At 43.9% G+C, this 24281-nt stretch overlaps 1 protein-coding gene across 4 annotated transcripts in view; it reads right to left on the bottom strand.

Annotated features, from left to right (window-relative positions):
- Positions 1 to 714: 714 nt before the first annotated feature.
- eif4g3a (eukaryotic translation initiation factor 4 gamma, 3a) overlaps positions 715 to 24281 on the bottom strand; it is a 45758-nt gene continuing 22191 nt past the window's right edge. For 2 of the 4 annotated variants that reach the window (XM_079186675.1, XM_079186678.1), the window contains 26 exons: positions 23084 to 23209; positions 21910 to 22078; positions 20523 to 21302; positions 19805 to 19893; positions 17786 to 18074; positions 17455 to 17579; positions 16148 to 16267; positions 14871 to 15026; positions 14329 to 14526; positions 13446 to 13592; positions 13066 to 13302; positions 11539 to 11643; positions 9965 to 10103; positions 9533 to 9654; positions 8178 to 8268; positions 7308 to 7425; positions 6993 to 7216; positions 6256 to 6368; positions 5303 to 5475; positions 4157 to 4282; positions 3700 to 3781; positions 3234 to 3332; positions 2883 to 3029; positions 2601 to 2682; positions 2356 to 2502; positions 715 to 1818 (listed from right to left, as the gene is read on the bottom strand). In XM_079186675.1, the coding sequence (XP_079042801.1) occupies positions 1637 to 1818; positions 2356 to 2502; positions 2601 to 2682; positions 2883 to 3029; positions 3234 to 3332; positions 3700 to 3781; positions 4157 to 4282; positions 5303 to 5475; positions 6256 to 6368; positions 6993 to 7216; positions 7308 to 7425; positions 8178 to 8268; positions 9533 to 9654; positions 9965 to 10103; positions 11539 to 11643; positions 13066 to 13302; positions 13446 to 13592; positions 14329 to 14526; positions 14871 to 15026; positions 16148 to 16267; positions 17455 to 17579; positions 17786 to 18074; positions 19805 to 19893; positions 20523 to 21302; positions 21910 to 22078; positions 23084 to 23209 (4386 nt within the window). In that variant the 3' untranslated portion in view covers positions 715 to 1636. The remainder of the gene's footprint in view (positions 1819 to 2355; positions 2503 to 2600; positions 2683 to 2882; positions 3030 to 3233; positions 3333 to 3699; positions 3782 to 4156; positions 4283 to 5302; positions 5476 to 6255; positions 6369 to 6992; positions 7217 to 7307; positions 7426 to 8177; positions 8269 to 9532; positions 9655 to 9964; positions 10104 to 11538; positions 11644 to 13065; positions 13303 to 13445; positions 13593 to 14328; positions 14527 to 14870; positions 15027 to 16147; positions 16268 to 17454; positions 17580 to 17785; positions 18075 to 19804; positions 19894 to 20522; positions 21303 to 21909; positions 22079 to 23083; positions 23210 to 24281) is intronic. The other 2 variants (XM_079186676.1, XM_079186677.1) reach the window with 1 other exon arrangement.

Genomic DNA, 24281 nt, shown 5'->3' with positions numbered 1-24281 from the left:
ATTATTTTCAGGTTCCATTATCTGCTTATTATTTTTAAAATGAATGGATTAATTGTTTGGTCTTTGAAAATTGTGAACAATGCTCGTCACAATTTCCTGATTTGACTTCCTCAAATCGTCTATGCTGTCCGAACATTCAAAAACCCAACGACAGAGTGACAATAACAGAAAAGCAGCAAATTCTCACAATCAAGAAGCTGACATTTTCAATCAATCATCAGTCAATCGACCAATCTATTAATCGTGTCAGCTCAAGTCTCCATGTTCACACTGGGTGCCGAAAATTATTTGTGGGTGATTCAAAATCAAGTCAACTGCCGTAAAGACGAGCAAATGCATGAGATATGGATAAGGCCAGCCCCATATGTGATCTGATCAGCATGTGATCACGCAGACATTGTAATATGAATGCCTAGATCTATACACAATCTAGACCCAAAGATATATTTATCTAAATAAAATAAAACATATTGAAAAAAAAGTGCAGTCAATTACAAGACAAAAGGACCTGCTGCAACTATTTCAAAGCCAAAGGCACAAGTTGGGAGTTAATTCATAACATTTGTCGATGCTTTAATTGTCTCAGCAGAACAAATCGGTGGCTCACAGTGACTCCAGCGGCTCTTGGTGCCGCATCATACAGCTGCTCCTCTGAGGATGCTGAGGTGTTACCCAAAAACGGGAAAACAGAACGAACACACAGACGCACATACTTCCAAAAGAAACAAATCTGGCAACCTTCATCTTCAAACACCGACCAAACAAATCACGACAATGAGCAATTTTAAATACCTTTTTTGTCTTTAATGTATTTACAAGCTTTAATCTGCTCTGTAGGTCTGAAGTATTACAAGCATTTCACGTTCAGCGACCTTGGCCATTTGCTTTTTAATGTTGCAATTTTTTGCTCGTTTCATTTTCAATGTATCCGGTTTGTTCATCTGCATTTGTTTTGACAGTTCTGTGGACTGACTTGCATCGCTTCTCGAATGCATACCTCTGCCTCTCACGAGGCGTATGTACATATCAACGTAGAGCTAGCCAAGGCGGAGGGAAACACCTTCTGGTTATTAGGAGATAACCTTTGACCTCAAAACGTCATACACGGACAACGTTAATAGCTTCTGTGCATCCTCTCCTTTTTATCTCTGCTTCCCCGTCATCCCAAAATAACTTTGTTTTACCCTGTTTTAAACCAAACAGTGTAGAATCCAGGGAGGCCATTTATTTCACAATTATTATTTTGTTATTATAATTAATTATATTGTTATTTCTGTTGTTCTCATTTGTGAGCATCTGCAAATGTTAAATAACTTTCATATTTGCAGTCCTTAAAAAAATAATAAATTAAAGAGTCCAGAACCTATGTAGCTTTTAAGTCTCTTCTTAAAAAGTAACAAAACAAAAGTAAGTTAAAATTTAAAACAAAAATATTTTCTATGTATAATACAGGTATTTAGTGCTTCCGCCGTGGGAATCCAAACTCAAAATGGCGGCATGTTTTCCGAACCGTACCGCAGAAAAAAATTCCAGCCGTAAAACATGTCGTCCTGCCCACACACCCATTTTGAAAGTTTGTTTGTTCTGCTGTAAGGATGCAGTTCTACTACGTCGCGTCCCCCGGGTGTCTCCCTCGTCAATTGTCTTCCGACTCCTCCTCCGCCTCCCGCAGCCAGGTGAAGAAGGCCGTGACAGACTTGAGGGCCACACCTTTACCCTCCTGCTCCGCAGGGTCTTTGCTCGTCTCCCACTTGTAGAAAGCGTCCTCCGAGATCACGTCCTCGTCATACAGACAGTCAAAGAACATCCGGAGAAGGTCTGGAAGACAAAGATGCATCAGTGATCTTTCTGTCCTTCGATAGCTTTAAGTTATGACATCTAAATTGCATGTTTTTGTACTTCACGGTGTTATTGTGTTTAAGCTTTAGTATTTATGGTACTTTGTTTATTTCAATATATTCTCATCTATACGATGGTTTACCTACCAAAGCTTTAATGTTACAGATTAGAATAATCTGAATATCTAGTTGAAAATGTAAACATTTGTAAACTACCTTCTCCAGGTCAAGAATGAATTCAATCTGAACTTTTAATCCGACACGGACGAGCAGTCCTCTAAGTGCTCAGAACATTTTTTAATTTGAGCATCTGTAATTCCATGACAACCGGGCAAACTCCATCTGCTGATGAAGATCATGCGACATGATGGATGGCTTCAGACCTGCTACTAAACGGACCGTGTGCCGAGATTACATTTTCTGCAATAAGATTGGTTAAAATGATTTATGTCTTCTCTGATAAATAACAGTTCTCTCCTCCCACCTCCTCCTAATGAAACCGAGATGCAGCACTTACTTGGAGGCTGATCGAGGGCGACGATCAGCGCCTGAAGTGCATAAAGTGCTTGCAGCTGTCGCTCAGTGTCTGAATTAAGGTACTTGAGTAATACAGGCAATCTCCACTGGATGATGGCCGTGTCCACTCGACAGTTGGTGTTATCATCTGTTCGGTAAAGCAGGATGGAGAGTGAGTGATATTAGATCAGTGGTGGCATTTCAGCAGGGTAGAGGAGTTGCTCCTCCAGGTGGCGGAGTGCTTACCTTTCACTGCTGCCTTACACACAGCTGTCATCAAAGCCCTCAGGAAGGGAGACGAGCTCATCTGAGATTCATCTAGGGTTGCCTGGGAAATGGAGGAAGAGGGGGGAAAAACACACACAATGTGTCAATTTCACATGGTTCAACACGTCTTAGCATTTATGCTACAAAAGAACAGGAAACAACTCTAAGTTGTTGTTTTGTTATATTATTATTAAATGTTTTAAGTCACTAGCTTGCAGAGTTTCATAGTTGTTCCTCTAAGAAATGTGTCACTTCTCATACCTCCACCCAGTCAAAGATCTGCTCGTCGCTGGCCATGTCCTCCAGGAGGAGTTTGTCCAGCTGCTGGCTCAGCTCCTCAGGAGACAAGATCTTTTTGGACAGAGCCGCCTCAGGACTGGAGTCGTCCAACAGAACGAACTGGAGTTTCTGGTCGCATCGAGACGAGAGGACAGGGACACGACGGGGAGGTGACAATAAAAGAGTTAGATGAGGTGAGGAGGGGGGTCGGAGGATAATGTACTCTCTGTCCACTTCTTATTTTACAATAGTATCAAGAAAACCAAATGTTGGTGACTGAGATTTCCTACAATTTTGATAATCTAGATTTGAGCGGAGGCCTTTATCACAAACCTGTTCTGAGATGAAAGCCTGGACGTCCTCTTCCTCTGGCAGGAGGTCGGTCCAGTTGAGGCCAGATTCCCTCCACAAAGAACCCACAGTCCTATGGCTCTGTGGAGACGAGAGGAGACAACATTGCACCTCTCTTCTCTGATATATCTTATTTATTTTCTCTCTGGTCTCCAGGTAAAAAGATTTTAAAGAGCCGATTCAGCCAAAATTGGCTACAAATCAACAACATGTCCATGATTTGATTTATGTAGTAAATAAATAGGAAAAATCAATCGTAGAGCAACAATGAAAGTGCATTTTTTTTGTCCTTACATTCAAATCCATTTCACCAAAATATCACCTTGATAGACTTAAGTGAACATCATCCATTACATGTGTACAACTACAATGGAGCTATTGATTAAAGTCCACTGGCTTTATAATAGGTAACTTAATTACTCAACTGAAGATTGAACGTGTTGCTTACCATTTGTTTGCATAGTATGTGCAGTATTTCAGAGATTAAGATCCCAGCTCTTCCCACAGGAAGCAAAGGTTTGCTTAGTTCACTGTGAACAAACAGATGAATGGAGAAGTTTAATAACACAATGAAACACTTGAGACTATTTGCTGTGCAGCCATAAGAGCCCGGTAAAGTTTCCTCCATGTATCTTAAACTTTAGTAAAGCCTACAATTAATCCAGGAATTGAGAACAGAGAAGAGGAACACGAACTAGAAAAATGTTGCCCGAAGAACAAGAAACATGTAATTATGTTCATCAAGGAAAATATTGATCAAAATGTTGTTCTGTGGTGGCGAACACAAATTTCATCTGTGCACACGATGCCAACTGGTCTGATATATTCTGACCAAACGCACCAAATTTGACTGCATTTTTAGTAGGTTTTCTGCTCGAGTATGCAGTGAGTGACGGGTGTCGTACCTAAAGAGCTCTCTCATAGAGAAGCCCCCTTCCTTCAGCGCCGGGCTGAGCAGCTCGCCCAGGTACAGCCAGATGTGGGGAATGTCGATGGCCATGTCGTCCGCTTGTTCCAGCATGTCTGCAAACCTGAGAAAACAAAACAGACACCACGGGGGTTAGGAAGCGACATATACAACAATGATGTAATTCTTCCTCTGGACGTGTACAAACGATGTTTAAGAACCTGCAAAATATGGATTTAAACTCAAATTCATTTTCAATTGTATTCATCATGAACCAGAAAAATGTCCCTCGGACAAGAAGAAGTACACTTCCTCTTCATTCTTTATTTCTACTTGGCATTATTTAAAGTTTCCCTTTTGAGTTTGACAGTTGTTCTGAATTTGGGTGAAGTGACTGCACTGTCCTGTTCCGATGGCTGACCTTCAAAAGAGTTTTCTTTTAACCACCATCATGCAGAAACCTGGATTCAAAGTGTCACTTTAGGCATTTTCAAGTTATTTGTTTCAAAGTTAGATTTTGAAAGCTGATTTGAAAAAGCTATTGGACAAATTAATCTACATTTGATTGTTATTTACAAATACACGATGTTGCATGTACTTTGTTTGATTCCAAAATCAGAACAGGCAGAGATCTTCTCACGAGCAACCACAATACAAACAAGACACTAGTTTGCAACAATGGATACATTAAGAGAAATGTTTGAGCTGAGTTAAAAGGTGGCTGATACGCATTTGTTCATTAGAATATTTACAGTTAAAGCAAGAAAAGCTTCTTGGCTGGACGAAGAACAGAAAGTCGAAAGCAGCGATTAAGGGAAGAGACAACAAAAGGTGGCAATGAAGTCTGGTGATGCAGCTGATTGGGAGTCCTACTGAGAAACCAAGTAAAGTAAGTATGGCCGTAAGAAACTCTGGAGAACTATAAATAATATTCTGGGTACATCTGTGGATAACACTGCAACAACTCATGGGGATGCCAATAAACAACCCCCAAAATCATTGGATGGGGACATTTTAGAATAAACTGTGTCTCAATCAATATTCCCACTTTATGGGAACACGGCAGTCACAATAACAAAAAGCAGGCACAGTCGGGTTGCCTGGTTTTATGGCTGAGTGCATTAAACGAAGTGGGTGAACTGACCCTTTGTAGAACTGAGGTTTGGGCAGGATGCCCTGCTGCACCAGCTGGAAGAGGAGCTGGCCCATGTGGTCCCGAGTTATCTGACTCCGCTCCAGGGTGGACTCCACCCCGACACGTACAAAGATGTGCACCTGAGAGCCCAGGTCGAGCTCGTCCACACACTGAACGGCCTCCTGCAGAAAAACAAATTAATACGATCAAGACTGGCACTAGTGAGAGAAGAGGAACTCCAACACTACATGCATCTGAATTCTATGGGTTGTTGTTGCATGGACAGTGGTTAAAAGGAGGACGATTAAAGCTGCGGTTCTGATATTAACAACGTTGTCGTTAAAGAGCAACACATTAAAGGGACAGCTTAGATTTTTTTTAAGTGGGGTTTAATGGGGAGCAGCAGCAAAACGTATTTTAGCCACCGAAATAGAATAGTTTATTTGATACATTATAATTTAAGTGTACACTATATTTAGAATATTTCCTCTCCTTTACTTTGACTTGATCGAGGCAGCGGTAAACCTGCAACTCCTGTGTTGTACGAGGTAAAATAACTGTTTTTGTCAAAGGAGTCAGTAGCTTTGAAGAGAACATAGATGGATGTAACAGCTTCAGGTCCACGTTGGGAAGGGGCTGTCTTACAGCAAGGTAAAGCGGTGACATATTCGGAACATAGCGTACACTTAAAACTAACATTGGTTTTCTTTCAGGTGGCTAAAATACGTTTTGCTGCTGCCCCCGTCCACAGCAGTACATTGCTTAGTTTCCCCGTACGTACTCCTGTCTGTTTCTCCAATCTACTGCAGGTAAAACACTGACTACGGATAAGAAACTCATACAACCCACCTCGAGAAATCCCAACTATCGCATTCATATACTTAAAAAAAAAGCATTTTACAGAAACTAAAAACTGAAAATACCGATGCATCTACTGCTGATCTGCTTGTGAATCTCAGTACCTTGTAGTCGTTTATGTGCAGGAACTCGTCGATGATGGACTTGGACTTCCTCTCCGTCTCGTCCTCAGACATAGGAGGTCTTTCCGGGGTCTGGACCACTGGCTCAGGTTTCACTGTTGACGTTAAGAATAACAGTCACAACAGTGTCTGTCTGGATGAAAATCCATGTTTGGTCTACTCTGATTCAATACATATACTGTGCTTAAAATCTTTGATTTGTTATACTTTGAAAAGGTACAATCTTTTTTTTAAATCTAGATGCATGCTTTTAGGGACAGCTTATCAAAGAATATAATATTCACTGACTAAACTAAAGCAAGACACACATAAACAGCATCACAGGCAAAGCTCATTAAAAATGATGCATTGACTGGATTAAAGCCTTTTACACTTTTACAGCAATAAAATGAGACGCAAGGGCATTAACCCCCAAAGATCACAAATACAACCGAAACAAATTGACTTTCTAGATCTGAGTGCCGTTAGTGAGCGGGTAGACTACATTAGCTGGTGGCCCAATATTTAGTGGCCAGATATATAAATATAAATTGATTAACACATGTAATACAAAGACAAACAATATACAACACATGCAAGTGTGTTCAGATATTTATGTTTTCTGATGTCATCAATGGTGTAAAAACTGTATCCAGGATATCTGATGCCAAACCAAACTAGTTCATGGCTTAAATCTCAGAACCAGAACATCCGGTGTCGTGCAGCGCCGTGTGTCTCACCAGGTTCCCTGACTCGGCTGTGCTCCGGCTCCGTTTTGTCCTCGGTGACACTCTGTCTCCGGGGCTCGGCTCCCTCTCGCTCCCGGTCTCTCTGCGGCTCCTCTGGGGTTTGACTCTCCAGCAGCTCCTTCGAACTGCCCCCTCTGGTGAAGGGTCCGGGCCGTGACGACGTAGGGGCAGAGATCACCGGCTTCTCACTGCGTTCTCTCGTCGCACTGTTACGACTGCCGGGAGAAGAAAAAAAGCTAGAGTCAATCAGGATGTTTGAAAATGAGAGCGTGACTACCAGAAGCACGTGGTGGTGTTGTTGTTTACCTTCCCAGAGTTCTCCTGGAGTCAAAGTCTGGGTTCTGTGGAGGAGTGGTGGAGGGCTGAGGAGAAGCCGTCGACTGCAGCGCAGAGTAACGATTGAGGCCAGCTGTCCGTGATAGTTCTGTAATGGACAGAAAGGTTAGAAGAGACATAAATGACCAGAAAATGAAGGGTAATGCTCATGGATCAATAGAGTTTAGGTGTTTGCAGTATCAAGAGGGAAAGAAAATACAAAACTTAATGTTGATCAATAAGAAAAATAGTCTCTAGTGAGCTTCAGGATCAAACTAGAAGCATCAGTAAGAATCTACAGAGGTATTTGATTTGACAATTTCTGTAACTTTCTTAAATCCAACATGGCCGTTTGGAACAGCTCTCAACATTTCTGTCTTCATGGTCGTACGACACATCATACTTCTTTTAAAGCATACTGACACCTTAACCATGCAACATGTAGGCAAGTTGCAGCTACAATCTCTACAACAGCACGTTTGGGCCGGTCACAAAGCACAGGCGATGTAGTGTGTCAAGGTTAAGGAATCTCACCTCTTGCCACCCAATCAAGTTGGAACTATAGTGAACAATTAGCATTATTTAAAAGAAGTTTACAATTGTTACAACCCAAACATTGATGTCAAAAACCAGTCATGAAAATCTGAGCAGAGCGAGAGCGAGCGAGAGAGAGAGAGCTCCACCTCTGAGGCTCTGTCAGTGTTTTGCTTCTTTGAACTGGCCTCTTAAACACAAGATGAGATGTGTAATAAACACATTTTCTTCCCCCGTCACTTCAGGTCTGCACGATATCGCCAACTCCTGCTCATGCAATGTTCCGTCCCGCTGTGGTCTTGGATCAGTTACTACATGTTTTCTTACCTGAGTCACTGGCCTTGGCTCCTCCACTGCTGCCCTTCCCCCATGTGACTTGAGCCCGGGGGCCCAGCTGGATCTTCTCATCCATTTGAGGCTGCAGAAAGAGAATCATTTAAGAACAGGCTGCAAGCACACATGGAACACATCAAAAGCAAAAAGGCAAACGAGGACACCATTTGAGACAAGATGAATGAAGCAGACTTAAACCTGCAGGTACATTTTGATTGTCCGTTTAACGCTCTGAGCTGCCAGAAATAACACACATCAATCAGCGTAGATACTAATATCTGCAAAGAATCTGCTGACAAAGCCCTCCCTGATATATGCAGATCACTTGCTCACTAATCATGCTTACGTTTTGTTTACTAAATTCTTCTGTAGTCCATCGATCCATCTTTTACACCAGTTTATTAGTATTCAGGGTCTCAAGAACGCACTGGTGAAAACCTTTGATTCAAGATATAAGTAGCACATAAAATGCAGTGTGTGCCATGTAGTGCATCACAAGAACTGTCAACAAGGATTAGTAAAATGACTGTTCTCACAGTGGACCTAACACCAAGAACATGGCAAAATTCCTCCTGCAGGGGGAACTTGTTTTCTTTTTACAAGGCAGTACCTCGTGGGTCCAACAGGGGGACTGAGTGCTACTGAACACTCACCACATAATGTGGATCACAAGAGGACAGGGCCAGTGAATAAGTACAGATGGTGAAACACAGGATTTCTCTTGGTGCCGTGAAAACATCTGCTGTGTCCAGAAACATTCTACTGAAAGAACAAACCACCGGTGGAAGAGCTTCGGACTGACGTGGAAAAACACTCAATGAACGAGAGACAAACGACCTCAGCGATTTATCCAAATTACAATGCAGACCTGACAATATTCAACCAAGACAAAGCAGCCTGTCTGATATATCAAAGTGAAAAGGAGTCAAAGCTGAGGTGAGTTGTGCTCTGCTCCATCTATCTTCCATTTTTCTATTTTTTTTACCTCCTTGTCTCAATTCCTAGGGGCCATGAGCGAGGATGCACATGTGTACACTTCGCTAAAGTCTTTTTACGGCACCCGAGACTTAAAAGTAAATATATAAGTTGTCATGAACACAGTTCGTCTGATAAAGCGGTATAACAAAACAACACTCGCTCTGAAGCGTAGATGTCTTATTATGCCCGTTTCCTCGACTCCTCTCCTCCACCGCTTGGATCTCTCAGTGGGAGGGACTAAGATGTGAGGAAAGAAGGCGAGGAAAGGCATCAAGGATGCATGTACACATCGTGAAGTGAGTAGAACCCCCCCCCCCCCCGTATTGTAGCGCGTGCTTGGTTCATATGCAAGAGGCAGCAGCACGTCTCACCTTGGAGATCTTTGGGATCTTGGTGGGGTCGATGGTCCTGCTGTTCTTTGTCACGGGCACAGTGTTCCAGGTCTCTTCTCTCTGCACGCGCTGATCTCTCTGTTCTCTTTGCTCTCTGGGATCTACGAGACAAACACACACACACACATACATACCCACACTCAGTGGAAATCTAATGGTATGTCATTCATTGAGTGGACAGCCAAAGCCGACGAAGTGACATTGTTGACCGTTTTGCGCTGTACATGATGAGAAACGATAGGTCAGCTAACAGATGGGATGGACCGGGGGGCTTCCTGTCTGCTGTTGGGCACAATAGCATCTCTGCAGGCCATAGGGACAGGAAATCTCTCAGTATGCTTGCAGGCTTCCTGAGTCACCGTCGCTGTGCCGACTGTAAGCCCTAAAGAGGATTTAAACCGCGGGTCTGACCTGGCCGTCTCTTGCTGTCCTTGGAGAGCATTTGCTGGTGCACTTTCCTCTGCTCCTCCTGCTCTTCAATCTTTGCCTCCTTGTGGATCTGCTCGATGGTTTTCGGGCCCTGGTCGGCTCTCCTGGACACCCAGTTGTGCTGGAAGAATAACGAGAACCAAAAATGACCTCAGAACTGACTCGCGCAGTAATGTCAGCTTCAGCAGTTTATCACGGATTTCTTTCACTCGAGCCGAGCCGTTTCAAATGAGAGCCCAGATTATTGCAGAGTATCGGAGGGTTTTATCAAAGCAGATGTATCTACCCATGTGCTACCCTGAGCCTTCCACTTAGCACTTATTGTATTTGTATTAGCTCATTGCACTTATTGTATTCGTTTGTTTCTGCACTGTACGTTTGCTCTGGTTTAATGCTCTTAGATGCTTGTTTAAAAAAGGAGATGCACTTATGACTTCTGGTGACTAGTAGTTCTCTTGAATACCGATGTTGAATACACTTATTGTAAGTCGCTTTGGATAAAAGCGTCTGCTAAATGACTGTAATGTAATGTATCAGTTCAGATACAAGACGTTTTTTTAAGCACAGAGGAATATTCAAAGACGGTCAGTTATGATCATTGACTAACTCAGACATGTTAACGTTATCAGTTTCAACTTCCACTACGACCCTTCATTTGTTTTTATACGCTGCGCAAGACAAGAGCGCAGCACGGCCGGGCTCAAATGTGTGTTTCCAGTGTCTTGCAGGAGACGGTGACATGAATTCAAACAGCTTGCGTTAGGCAAGCGTTACTGCAGGAGAGCATCACAGTGCAGATGTCTCTGCTGATAAAAACGGACACGACACGAGTCATGTTAAGACGTTTGCTCCTCGTTTGTCTCTGTGGGAGTCCAGGAAACGTGCACGTGCCCTCCAACTATATATTTATGAGTTCAATAAACTAAACAACAAACTGAAACAGAATAGACACAATAGACTGTGTGCAGGTGAGCATTCATGCATGTAACATAGATGACTGTGTATTGACATACAGGTGCAACAATATTTTTTTGCAGAGAAAGATAGATTAAAATTGAGAATTGTTTTGTTGTTTTGTCATATTGAACAGCCCTAATCTGACTTTACACCTACATACAGTATATATGGATTAATCCACACTATGTCTGATGATTCCTGTTTAACAGCCACTGGCAACACAATACTAAACACAGAACTGTGTGCAGAATATAACACATAACACATTGTACTGTGTGGACAGTTTACTTTACTTTCCACAAGAAACTGTTCTGTGTACAAAATAAAGATCAACACAATCATATGTTAATGGAAGTTGAAGATGTTTGTTGTTGTTTCATTCACCATTTTAATCTATTAATAGACGTACAGAACACATTTGTGTTCATTATTATTATTTTTATTATTATTATTATTATTATTATTATTATTATTATTATTATTATTATTATTATTATTATAGGAAACAGATATGGGAAAGTTCGTTGTATTCATTTAATGCAGCGCTATCTGCTGTCCAACATATCTTACAAAACACACACACACACACACACACTCACCAATCTGAGGTCCATAATGTCCTGCAGCATGAAGCGTATCCGAGATGACGTCTTCCTCTCCTTGACGATCTTCTCCATCTGATTGAAATACTGATCCATCCGGGGCTGAGGAGAGAGAGCGAGGAGGTTCATTTCAGACATGAAGGTTATTTTCACAACTTCTCTGTTGAATCTAATGGACAGCAGGTTTCAGGGATTTCCACGTTACACTAAACTGACTGATTGGTCCGTTTGTTACTCAGAGCAGAGGCCGTCCGGACCGCCCAAGATGAAATTGAAACAATTTGGGAGACGGTAGAACTACAACTGTAACAGCCCAGAAAGCACAAAACCAATTCACTGTAATGGTCCGACATTAAAACACCCATGTTCACAAAATGAAACTCATCTGAAGGACAAGATGAATTATTAACGTCTAAAGCTGTACTTTTTATGTTGGTAAACAGTGTAAAACTCCTGAAACTAAGCAGAATGAAGTTGCTATGCTGAGTTCCCATCAGTCTCTCTGCTGGTCAGAGGGCTTTCCTCTAGCAGGGTGACTGCTGGAGGATGAGAATCAAACCACACATCGCAGTACACACACACACAGAGCATGCGAGAGCGAGAGAGAGAGCGAGAGAGACCTCAGGTCTAGTGTCTCTTCAAGCATCTGAGGACTCTCGCTGTGTCCAGCTGGGTGTCACTGATGTCAACAGGAGTCAGTCAGACAGAACAAAGCAGAGCATCCACTGTGTGCATATTCCCTCAGAACATACATGAACATTTTCTCCTCTGTCTCTTGAACTGAAGAACGCCCGGCCAGTCGGACCTAATCCCACCACAACTTTCTCTGTTATGCCTCTCATACCTAGAGCTGGGCGATAAATACATTTTAATAATTCATTTAAATCCATGATGTTAAAAAAAGGAAAAATCAATTTGCACTTCAACTTGGGTAATTACGGTAAAAACCTGCCACAGCTTCCTTGAGCTCCCGTAGTTCATGGTAAGCAGGTGAAACACCAACATGGCAGCATGGCTTGTTGTCGAGGGAACCAGTGCGATGCTAACTTCCGAGGTCGGCCTGCAAAAATATCCCTGCAGCACTCTACACGGAGGCATTTATGTTCGCGGCATCTTAGAGGAGCCGACATGCTGTGCTCATGTCAAAGTGCTGCCGATCAACAGTTCACCTTCTGGCTGAATCCTTGTCAACAATCACTCTCTGGCTGCAGTAAAACTTGTTTTACTTGGTGGCTCAGAAACAAAACATCAGGTCTGCTTAAAATGCCAGTAAGCCTCTAAATATGTTAAATATTCCCTCTTTATATTGTATAATACATAATAATATCTCATTATAATTGGTATAGGAAAATGTACCCGTTTCCTGGCTTTATGCTAAGCTAAGCGAACTTGCTGGCAGTAGCTGAGTGGTATCAATCTTCTCATATAAGACTCAATAAAGCAAACAAGCGTGTTTCCCGAAATGTAGAATTTGTTTTAACTACTTAAGCTCTCTTAATAAATCAGCCTTCTTCTGCGCCTCACCTTGGCCTTCTCAAAGTCCAGGTCCTTGCCGATGGTGGTGAGCAGCCTGCACAGGCACTCCAAGGACTCCTCGTCGTGGTTCTTGAGCAGCTTGACAACACAGTCGTGCATGATGGCCTCCGTCAGCATCTTGAGCTTGAAGAGCTCGCCGATGAACCTGATGTTGCCGATGGAGCGCCGCCGCGCCAAGTCCTTGGCTTCCTGCAGCTCCGCCTGGAGCCGCTCACGCTCTGTCGTCTGAGGGGACCAATTGAAAAATCAAACAAAAGTCACTCACAACACGTCTTTGCTTCGAGTTTCATTCTCTCCCCCGCACTAAAAATTGCTTGGGCACAGCCAGAAATCCAGTGTCACGCTAAAGTAATTCATTGAGCACAAACCGATGCAGCAGAGTCCAGCTCTTTCTGCTTCCTCTCAAACACCACGTCGTCCACCTTGTCTTTCTCAAACTCCTTCTGGCAGCGGTTTAGCAGCAGCTTGCGGAAGTTCACTGTGGTGTTGGGTTTGTCTGTCATGGGCACCTTGAGCTGCACAGAACAGTAGACACGGTCGATATCGTCAAGAAACAGAAGTATTAAGACAACATAGTTGACAAACCTTTAATAATGTTTAAAAGAAACTCCAGAACATCTCTTAACATTTCCATGTGTGAATTATTAGCTTAAAGCCCTGAACGTATGCTAAATGTGTGGTTAGGGTTACCAACTGATAGCTATCATGTTTCTTTACAAAGAAAGAAAGAAAAAAACAGTTTCAAATGCATATTAAATGAATAGTGACCCATTTAAAGGAATCATTGAGATGACGTATTTCATATTTTACAACCAACAAATTCAATCCAAATAGAAAAGACAGCCCTCTTTCCACCTCCCTCTAATATAGATTATGGGTGTAACACATCTTACCATTTCATCACAAAATGACATTGTTCACACTATATCATGGCATTGTATTGAACTGTGTTGTATCGCACAGCATTATGTTGCACCGACGCGGTGATGAATCTGAACCCATCGATCTGTTTGTGGCTCAAACATTTAGTCAGAGCCGTTGACTGCACGTTGAGAGGCTTTATTTGAGAGGGATTAGTTTCATTAAGGAGCACACACGCCGAGGAAACTGCACCGTCTGTGGTTTTCAGAAAAGTTTACTTATTGTCGTGCTCGAACTCCTGAGCCGTGAATGAACCACGGATGAGGTGAGATTACTCATTCACTTCCTGCCTGCTTCTCTGACCTAAAGTCTACACGGCGGCCTGCTTACCGTGGCGAGGCAGCGGCACATGTTTCCATAGGCCACGGAGAAGCTGGGCTCGTCGATGGCCTTCTCAAAGACCAGGTCGATGACGCCTTTGAGCCTCTCTTCTGTGTCGATGGTCAGGTCCGTCACCTGCTTCATCAGCTGGTTGAACTTCTGAGGCGTCAGCTTGTTCAGGATGCTGCGGACCTTCTTGAAGAGCTCCTGAGGGCAATCAGTCAATCAAGCATTGGATTTAAAGATGATCTTACAAACTGGGTTGCAATTTTTACTGGTTTTTGACAAAGATACCATTTTAAAAAATGCGTATTTTCCACGACAACCATCTATTTATTACGTAAAGTTGTTTCACACCAAAGTAGAGCAAATCATCGACTGAGAAATAACAACTAAACTCTCATTTTGTTTAGTCAGAACTGACAATTGATTCTGCAATTGTCTAAACTGTAAAGCTCTTCACTCGAGTGGATTTTAATTAATAAAAACAAGTCTGGTAAACTCCTCTCTTGTGTCATCTTTTCTGTGTTTGTGTGTGTATTTGGATCTACCTGTGTGTTTTGCACCGCGGGATCGTCTGCAAGCACCTCCGCCCTCTTCAGGCCCGGTTTCCAGGCATTCTCAGATTTCTTCAGCTGAATCTCATCAACCGACACATTCATGATGATCTTCCTGGGTGGAGGCCGTCGAGCCCCAATGTTCATAAGCTGTGAACGCAATGAAAAGAATACCACACGTCAATATCTATCTGTAATGAAAAACAACAAAATATAAAACATAAAACAAAAGATACATGGCTTAAAAAAGTAGCTGCCACGTCCTTGTAATTGTAAGAGCCATGTGCAGACAACAATTCTCTGCCAAATGAGAGCCTGTGTCCATATTGTGTCTTTTTCTGGCAGAAAAGTGCTTGCAGGGCGATTGGGGAGCGCACCAACCTGAGGATGCTTGCCCTCATTCTCTGTCTGGATGAGCTTTTCACTGCTAGAGCCGACAGCCGTAATGTCAGAGCAAGGAGGGAGATCAGTCAGAGACAACGCGTCCAGCAATAAAAACACTCACCAGCAACAGTCTGTGTACGCCCCGACCGATCTGCTTCCACAAATGGGCTTTTCGGTCTGTGTTAAGATTTGTTAAGTGTCTGCGTGACATATAAAGCTCAGGATGGATATACACAGCCAAGCTTCTCCTCTATTTTCTACGGTGACGTGTCACCAGTGCTTTTCTGAAAAGTTCAGAGATTTTCAACGAGCTGCGCTCGCTCAAAGCGGCTTGACAAAAAAAAAAAGGAACTCTCTGGGGGGCCGCATATGCTCTCTCCTCATGGGGAACAGTTCAAAAAGGACGGATGAAAAATGCTTTATGGACACAAGCCCAGACTCTCCACATTACTTTGTGAAATAAATATGAAAATAAAGAATATAAAATCTGCTCGACCTGAACTGACCCTGGATTGTCCAGAAGAACAGATACACTCTTATGTGTTGCTGTGTTTGAGTACGTTTATTCCAAATTAGACATTTCTTGACTCGGCAATGGTATAAATGTGTTTGTGTTGAATCAGCCACTGAATACTTATGGACTTTGGCTGAAACCAACTGGAACCAAGCACCTCAAATCGTATCCCATTATCCTCAGACAATTACGCAAAAGTTTGAAAGATGTGGTGTATCTATTTCATTTTTTCCCCACTGAATTTGTCAATTTGACCTCATGATTACGGGACAACTAGACACATTTTAAGAAAGTTGTAATTGGAGGAATGTGTGTGGCTTTATGAATGAGCGGCGCGTGTATGTGTGTGTGTGTGCGTGCACATGTGACTCACCGCAGCGCCTCGTCCTCCGGTCATCTGTCTGCCAAAATCTGCGAAAGCAGGTGTGAAATCCGGTCCCCTGGAAATCGCCCTGGACTCCACCACTCGAGATGGCACCTTGTTTTGGTTAATCTGCACAACACACAACAGACACAATCCATCGTCACACACACAACAGACACAATCCATCGTCACACACACAACAGACACAATCCATCGTCACACACACACACACACACACACACACACAACAGACACAATCCATCGTCACACACACAACAGACACAATCCATCGTCACACACACACACACAACAGACACAATCCATCGTCACACACACACACACACAACATACACACACACACACACACACACACACACACGAGGAGTTGAACAGCAGGGGGAGCAGTGATCCCCATAACAATAGTGGCAAAAGGGTAAAAGGAGTCTGTTTGAGTGTGCGTATGAATGTATGTGCATTTCTAACCCAGTGGTCCCTTAAAGGTGACCCGCTGTAAACAGGGTTAGGGTTACTAAAAGCTGTTACATTAACAGCTTTAAGTTTATCTATTTTCACTGTACTGGTGATAAATTCTGCTCGGCGGGATTAGCGGGGCCATTAAGAGAGAAAAGTCAGGACCAGATGTGGAGGGGAAGGAAGGAAGGAAGGAAGGCAGGAGAGAGAGACAGAGAGAGAGAGCAGGGGGGAGATAGTTGTGGGGGAGGAGAGAAGAACAAATCCAGCTCTTTGTCTTTCAGCTGTCCTTGACTTCCTCTCGCCTCGTTCCCACTGAGATTTCACTTTCTCCCTCAGAGAAAATGAGACTTTGGGATTCTGCGTCGCAGGTCTGGTTGTTCTTTTTTGGAGAGGTGGGGGAGGGGCATATGCTCTCAACGCTGCCAAGTATGACATAATAGCAATGTGATTTTAATCAAAACAGCATTTCGGCGGGCCATACGCTCCACCCATACACATGTGTGGATCCACTGTGTGCTGTATCTTTGATCCAGTGCACTCACTCTGACGGACTTAAGTCGGAAACAATGCCTGTTGCTCTGAGCTAATGATGAAGAACCCTGTTTCATCAATCTATCATTTAATAGCTTAACTGCTTAGTTTTTAAAACCTCAGAAAAGTCAGAATCATTTCCAAGATCCTGAGGTGAGATTTTTAGCTCTATTCAAAATGTTCCACTTTCCTTTTTTAAAAGCTACATTAAGAGAAGGAAAGAGACAACAGATAACTTTGAAAAGAAACAACATTCGGCACTGGGGTCTGCGTATTCATGCAGGGCTCTCTGCAACAACTGGCCTACTCACCTTGTCCAGCACCACATCACTGATGGGCGGGAGACCCTCAGGCTTCTGTATGCAGGCGGGCATGAACTGGAAGCCCAGCAGGAAGTCCCTGTTGTACCGACGCTTCCCACTGGACTCGGCCAGGTCTGGACCACCGAGCAGGGTTTGAGAGACAAAGTGGAAATATATATATATATAAAGACTGAACTGAAAATAATTGAAGCAAAAGCTACACTGAGAAAAGACAGTTATGCTGAAAATTTGAATGTCAACACACAGAAATCTATTGACAAAACTGCTGTGTTTTTACATTTAAGTTTATAGTATGTCCCAAGAACGGGGCCATTCTAACCTTCCATGTCCTGCGGGGCCCCTGTGGAGTTCTCCTTCTCTCCGGGGGTGACTCCGCTGTCGCTGCTCTCCGTCTCTGAGGTGTGACCTGCCCCGTTTCTCATGGGCTCCATCTCCGCCTCGCCGTTCTCCTCTGGGACGGCGGGCTTTCCGTCAACCTCGGGGCTGCTGGCAGGAGCCGGAGCAGTGGTGGAGGCGAGGACGGATGGCAGCGGCACCGGGCTGCTGCTCACAGGAGCCGACTGCAGGTCCTGGTCTCCAGCAGGCTGCTCTACTGGCCTGGGCTCGTCCTGTGCGGAGGCAAGATTCAGTTTTCAGATGATCAAGCAATACATTCCTCAGTGCCTGCTATATTAACCGAGAAAGCTAATTTATCCTGCTCGCACGGCTGCGTCAGCAGTGCCTACATATACCAGGATGCATTGGGAGCGAGCTACTGGACGCCTGGACGGTTCCCTTCGGCCGTATCCTCTGGCAAGGCAGCCCCATTCTCGGCCTCTCTCTGCTGCATTTCTTCAGCTGCTGAATATCTTAGTGAGCCAAAACACTGTAAAACGTCTCCCTGTCCAGAACACCCTCTACACTCATATTCTGGGATGCCAAAACAACGAATAGAACAAGGAAGTTGGATGCAATAAGAACAGATTGTGCAGCTGCAAACTAAGATTTCTTGGTCAATCTAGCGCTGAGGAGTTTGTTGATTCAATCCACACAACAGGTGGTCAATTTCCCCCTTAATGGCTGCTGCTGCATAGCTCTCCTTATATTTAAAGACTAGCAGCATTGACATTTCTCCACATAACACCACCTTTAATTATCAGTTACATGGCAGTAAGGAGGTCCTCTGCTGACAGAGTGAAATGGATGGAGACATAAAGAAAGGGTTTAACTGCAGGAGGAGAAAATGAGAGAAAGAGTGAAGGGAAGAGGACTCAGGAATGGGTCAGGTACTACAAAAGAGAGCAGGAGGAAACATAGCAGCACAATAGGCCTGTTGCAGTAGGGCTACGCCTATGTTGCTATCATTTACACTATCCCTAGTGTCCTCCTTTGAAATATTATCTGTACACGAACACCATTTAAAAGAAGAAAAAAAAAAGGAGGGATTATTCTTTCATTTTTTTAATGTTGTGTAATTCATGTTCTGTGCTATCCTGGCCAGGACACGCCTGAGAGTGATTTTTTCTCAACGAGACACTAAACTTTCTTTGTCTTCAAAAATAAACAGCAGCTTTAAGTGGGGTCACTGGATTTGGTCTCCAAAGAGAAACAACTGAGTCAACGAGGTCATACTTTGAGTCCAGTGTCAAGCCAGCTTCAATGTACAGCCAAATAGTATTCAATATAAAATGAAATAGTGAGACACACAGAGTCTAAATCCAGAAGATGAGTTGAACTGAACGTTTTCTATGCTCTTAAAATATTTTAGTGTGGGCGGCTAATTGTTTATTTTCTGCGTGAAATAACATTTGTTCTTTGCTCATCGAGCTTGTTGAATGAAACCTAAAAAGAAGCCGTTTAAAAGTCTGTGACACCGGTTTGGTGGCGCAGTGAAAACGAGCCCAGGACAAAACAATAAAAGAGAGGAAACGAGAGCGGGGAAAGAGCTGGTTTTACATACAGTGGGCTGGCGGAGCAATGAAGATGATGGATAACTACTCGCTGTCACTCTTGAACAAGAACAACATCCCAAAGTAATTTACATCTGCTTCCCCCACCACACATGTGGAAACAGTTTCCACCTCAACTATTGCCCATAATGCACCTTTCCTCTTCTCTCTCTCTCACACACACTCACTCTGTCCCCAAACCTGAGATACTTTGTAGGCATTTAAAAAAACATTCAAGAAGGTGAAGAAATATCACAAATGTATTGGAAAGTAGGTACTTTTCACAGAATATTTGACAATATTCAAACCTGAAAGTATCTATACTTGAAGATAATTTAAACTCAACGTATGTATAGGACTTTGAATACTCGCTACAGCAGGTTCACCTACACGGTGAGACGTTTTCTTACCTCATCTTCCTTTTGAGGTGCGTCTCCAGCAGCGATCCCTTCATTTGGTTTCCTCCAGCTCTTTGGTATAGCAGAAGCAGTCTGATTAACTGCAGGAGAACCCAAACGCAGGAACATGCAATCAGCCACAGCCAGTCATCAAACAACTCAACCACAATGGATGTAAAAAAGGAAATTTGGGTTTAAAACGCAATGATGTGCAAGAGAAACATCTTTTTGTTAGTCCACATCTGAGTAAAACAGTTTAGGTGAATACATGTTTAAAAAACTGTTTAAACTCAAGATGGATAGCAGATGGGTATAGTTGTTAATATGATGAATGCCAGAAAATGACAAAACATGCTTTACAGTCACTTTAACTATGGCGTCTACTTATTACTAACGTGATAAACCTCACCCATCTCTGACCAAACTAAAACAACCAATTACTGAGCACAACAAGGGGGTGTATTCAAAATGTGTCTCATAATTTACAGGTTTTTCTGAAGGTGTGGGAACTAAGCCCAACTCTCACCATGCTGATAGGTTATTATAGTTCTTCTTGAGGAGTTAAGTGTGACAGCAGACTGTTTATCTGCAATGTGTGCTACATGGGCGTTCATAAAACACTAGTTATTGAGTGTACCCATAAAAACAGCATCTCTTTGTAGGCTGGACTGCTCAAAATGTTAGGCTACAATACACGTTGACAGTAGTTGAATCGCATCTGATAAAGTACCTGTAGTGGGACTCTTCCTGGTGAGTGCTTGGTGCTGGGACTCTGTTTTGCTGTCAGTAATGCCTCCGTGTGCCTCTGTCCCCGCCTTGGGGACGATGTCTTTAGTGTCTAAGGACTTGCTCGGCTCGCCGGCCTCTGTCGTGGCCTGCACTAGAGGCGGAAGGCCGAGGGGGAGCATGACTGGCAAAGCTGGGACGGGGCTTGAGGTCAGGGTGACCGGCACCACGGCCACAGGTGCCACAGGGGCGAGGGCAGCAGCAACGGGCAACTCGGGCCTCACGTCAGAGGGCAAAGTTTCAGAGGAGGCCGCCTCTCTGTAAGCAGGAGCAGAGGCCGGGGGCTGGAGTGCAGCTGAAGACGGAAGAGAAGGCTCGTGAGCCAGGGCGTCCAGCTCAGTCCCGGAGTCCGCGAGGCCGTTCAAAGCCTTGGGAGCCGGCGCTGGCGAGGCGGCCGGAGTTCGCGGAGCGTCTGAGAGAGGCATGTCTGTGTTGGGAGTCTGACTTGGCGCCAAAGAGGGCTTGTGCTCCCCGACTGCGGAAGAGGAGGAAGAAGCTGAAGCAGTGGACTCCCTGGCTGAGGGACGCTCACTGTTGTTGGCCGCTGATAGAGGGAGAGCGACGGCGGCGGTCACTGAAGCAGGTACGGGAAGCTCTGGTTCAACAGCAGAAGAGAGCTCAGTGACAGCAGCTTTGGCCTCAAGTCTCTCTACAGGGGCTTCAGGCTGCACAAGCCCGGGCGAGGAAGACTTCTGGACAACTGGCTCCAGTTTTGGCGTATCATCTGGAAGAGGAAGAGTTCAGATAAACACATGATCTAATCCTCGAAGGGAATATTTGAATCATGGATCTCTTTCTTTAAATAGGTAACGTGTGTGTAAAAATGCTTGGATGGATATTAAGTTCATGATTGTGACAGCTCCAGGCTAAACCAGACGCCATTTTCCAGCATTTGCATAGAGGGTATCAGGTTAAACTTGCAGCCTTTAAGCTCACTAATAAACGTCTACGCAAATGTAGAACTGGTTCCAAAAGGGATGCTGAGAAATGCTGGTGAAAATGTTTCAGCTAATTACAGGAAAAGCAGGGAGCCCTGCTGCCACGACACTCTGACTCGCCTTGTGTGGGAAATGAAAGTGAAAGCATTCGATGTGCAGCATGTTCTGGGGGAAAAGAAAGCGAGACATAAGATGTGCCTGGGAATCGTCTCAGCAAAAGAGTGCAGGCATGACATTGCCTGACAGGAAGTGACGACACAGCAGTAAAACAGACCTGATATTTTCACAATTTTAAATTCTGGTTAAAACAGCATTGGTAAAGACTACTGGACTTGTTAGGAGTTTTGGGTGGATTTTAAAGAAAGAGGGGGGGGGGGGGATGTTGGTGCAGACCTGGCCCTGGTTTGGTATCTGAAGCCCCAGTGGTTGATGGCTGCTGTGGCTGTTGGGGCTGCGGTGGCTCCAACGTGTAACCTCCAGGATGGGCCTGCTGTGGCTGAGGAGGCTGCTGCTGCTGCTGCTGCGGCGGCGGCTCTGGAGTCTGGCTGCTGCTCGGCTGCTGCTGCGTTTTGAGGTAGAAAATGTGAGGATAATGAGGGTGCGCCCATAAAAACTAGCAACACAGAAAACCAGAGACAGGCACAGAGATGTAGGCACGCACACAAACCAATAAACAAACAAGCCCAAATGTAGGATTAAGCAGAAATAAGGAGTCCAACGGGGGGGGGGGGGGGGGGGGGGGGGGGGGGGTTTAGATTAGGAGGACAGCAATGGCAGACGAGACAGAAGATGAAGATCAATGTGGGAGGAATGGCAGGGGGAAGAGAAACGGCTCAGAACAATGCAGAGAGAAGGACAGAGGAAAAGAGAGAAAGAAATCAAAAGGGGCACAAAAAGACAGAGAGAGAGAGGAAAGACTGTTAACATCCACAGAAGGACACGAGGAGGAAGAAGTCACTTTGTCTTTCTTCAGAATCCAGGAAAGCTGTTTTTTGGGGCTTGGTACGTTTCATATAATAAAATGTGCCGATGGCATTCTTACAACGGTTTCTAATTAAGGGGCTTCAATGCAATTTTTTTTAAAGAACAGACCGGATAGATAACAACAACTGAGTGGATTCTGTAGGATAGGAGGAGCAGGAGAATACAGACATAAGAGTACATTATCTAAGAAAAGGAAATCAGGTGCAAGATTAAAACATCTGTTTGTAAGATTACAGTGAATTCATCAAGAGTGTTTTTAATAAGTCATAATACCCACCTGCATGTCTAAATATACATCGTATGTGATATTAATGTGATAACTCTTTTTTATTATTATTCTTCAGGCTCCCAGGAACATATGACACTCAGCCACATTTATAAAACAATTTTCAAAAGTGCCGAGGCGTGTTCTGGACAGAAAGCCGTCATGAATTCCTTATGAGAGGGCAAGACGGCCAGATAAATTACCAAAGACACAGAAGCCGTGTCCCGTCTCTCCTCTCCACAGCCGAAGCTCCGGACTAATCGGTGCTGTACCACCACGACTGTAACTAACCATGGTGAGTGCGTCGGGGAGGCATACCTGCGGGGGTGTAGGGGTAGAGGAGGGCCGGCCGACAGGAGGCGTTGAATTCCTGCTCCCTGAACCCCCTGCCATGATCTCCTCTGTGATGTCCCTGCCACCCTGATTGGGGTCACGGATACGGATCTGGGAGGACAATGGCACAAAAAAAACAGACCTCACTAAAGCGCCCGAGTCTCGGCGCAACCCTGCCTCAGTCGTGTCTTACGCATGCTTATATATATGCGTTATACACCAACAAGAGGTGGGAGTGTTACATCTTTTGACCAATTCACATTAATAGAGACTTTTTCATAAACATATTTTGTAAAAATGAATTCCTCATATTACACAAAATATTACTCCAAACACAAAGAGCAACTGGAGTAACTGATTATACTGTATGAAAAGATTGAAAGCTCCAGAGCAGCTACTAAATGAACTTTGAGGGGAGATTGTTTCGTCAACTGTTGTTTCCGAGATCAAAACTGAACTGTGAAGCTCAACTTTTGAGCCAATATGGATGAGAAGTCCTAAAAAGGTTGTGAAACAAATGGAAATTTGAACGTCTACATTTCTGTGACAAATGATTGAAATCACTGTGTGATGTAAAGCTCCAGAACAACCGCTAAATGGGGCTTAAAGGGATAGTTTGGATGTTGTATGAGGTACAAATCCATAGTTGGTGTTCTACAGAAGATGGCAGTGACAACGAGCCTAGTTTGGAGAATCAGACAGGAGAACCGACACTGGAGATAAGTAATGTACTGCTGTTGACAGGGACAGCAGCTAACTAAAAGAATGACAGCCCTTTTCTGTTGGAAGCTGTTATCTATGCTCTCTCTCTTCAAGGCCACAGATACCTTTGACAAAAACAGTCATTTTACCTCGCAGAACACAGGAGTTTCTGGTCTACGGCTGCATCGATTGGTAAGTGGTGACTTTGTGTTATTGTTACCGACAACTTCCGTGATCTGCGAGGTGAACCAATGAGTCTAGTGGCTCGGTTCTCCGCTGGTAAGGGCGAAATATTCTGAATAGAGCACACACTTGTACTGATATAGATTATTTTAGATGCCTTTCTTTGAGGTGGCAAAAATACGTTTTGTTGATGCCCCGTTCCCAGCAGTACATTACTTTGCTACCGTGCCAATCAATACTCCTGTCTGCTTCTGGGGGCATCCCGACCACCTAGTATTGTAGGTAATACACGGACTGT

This window comes from Pholis gunnellus, assembly GCF_910591455.1.
Source record: "Pholis gunnellus genome assembly, chromosome: 3".
Taxonomy (NCBI): Eukaryota; Metazoa; Chordata; class Actinopteri; order Perciformes; family Pholidae; genus Pholis; species Pholis gunnellus.
The sequence above is the reverse complement of the archived record's forward strand: the minus strand, read 5'-3'. Positions and strand labels throughout refer to the sequence as shown.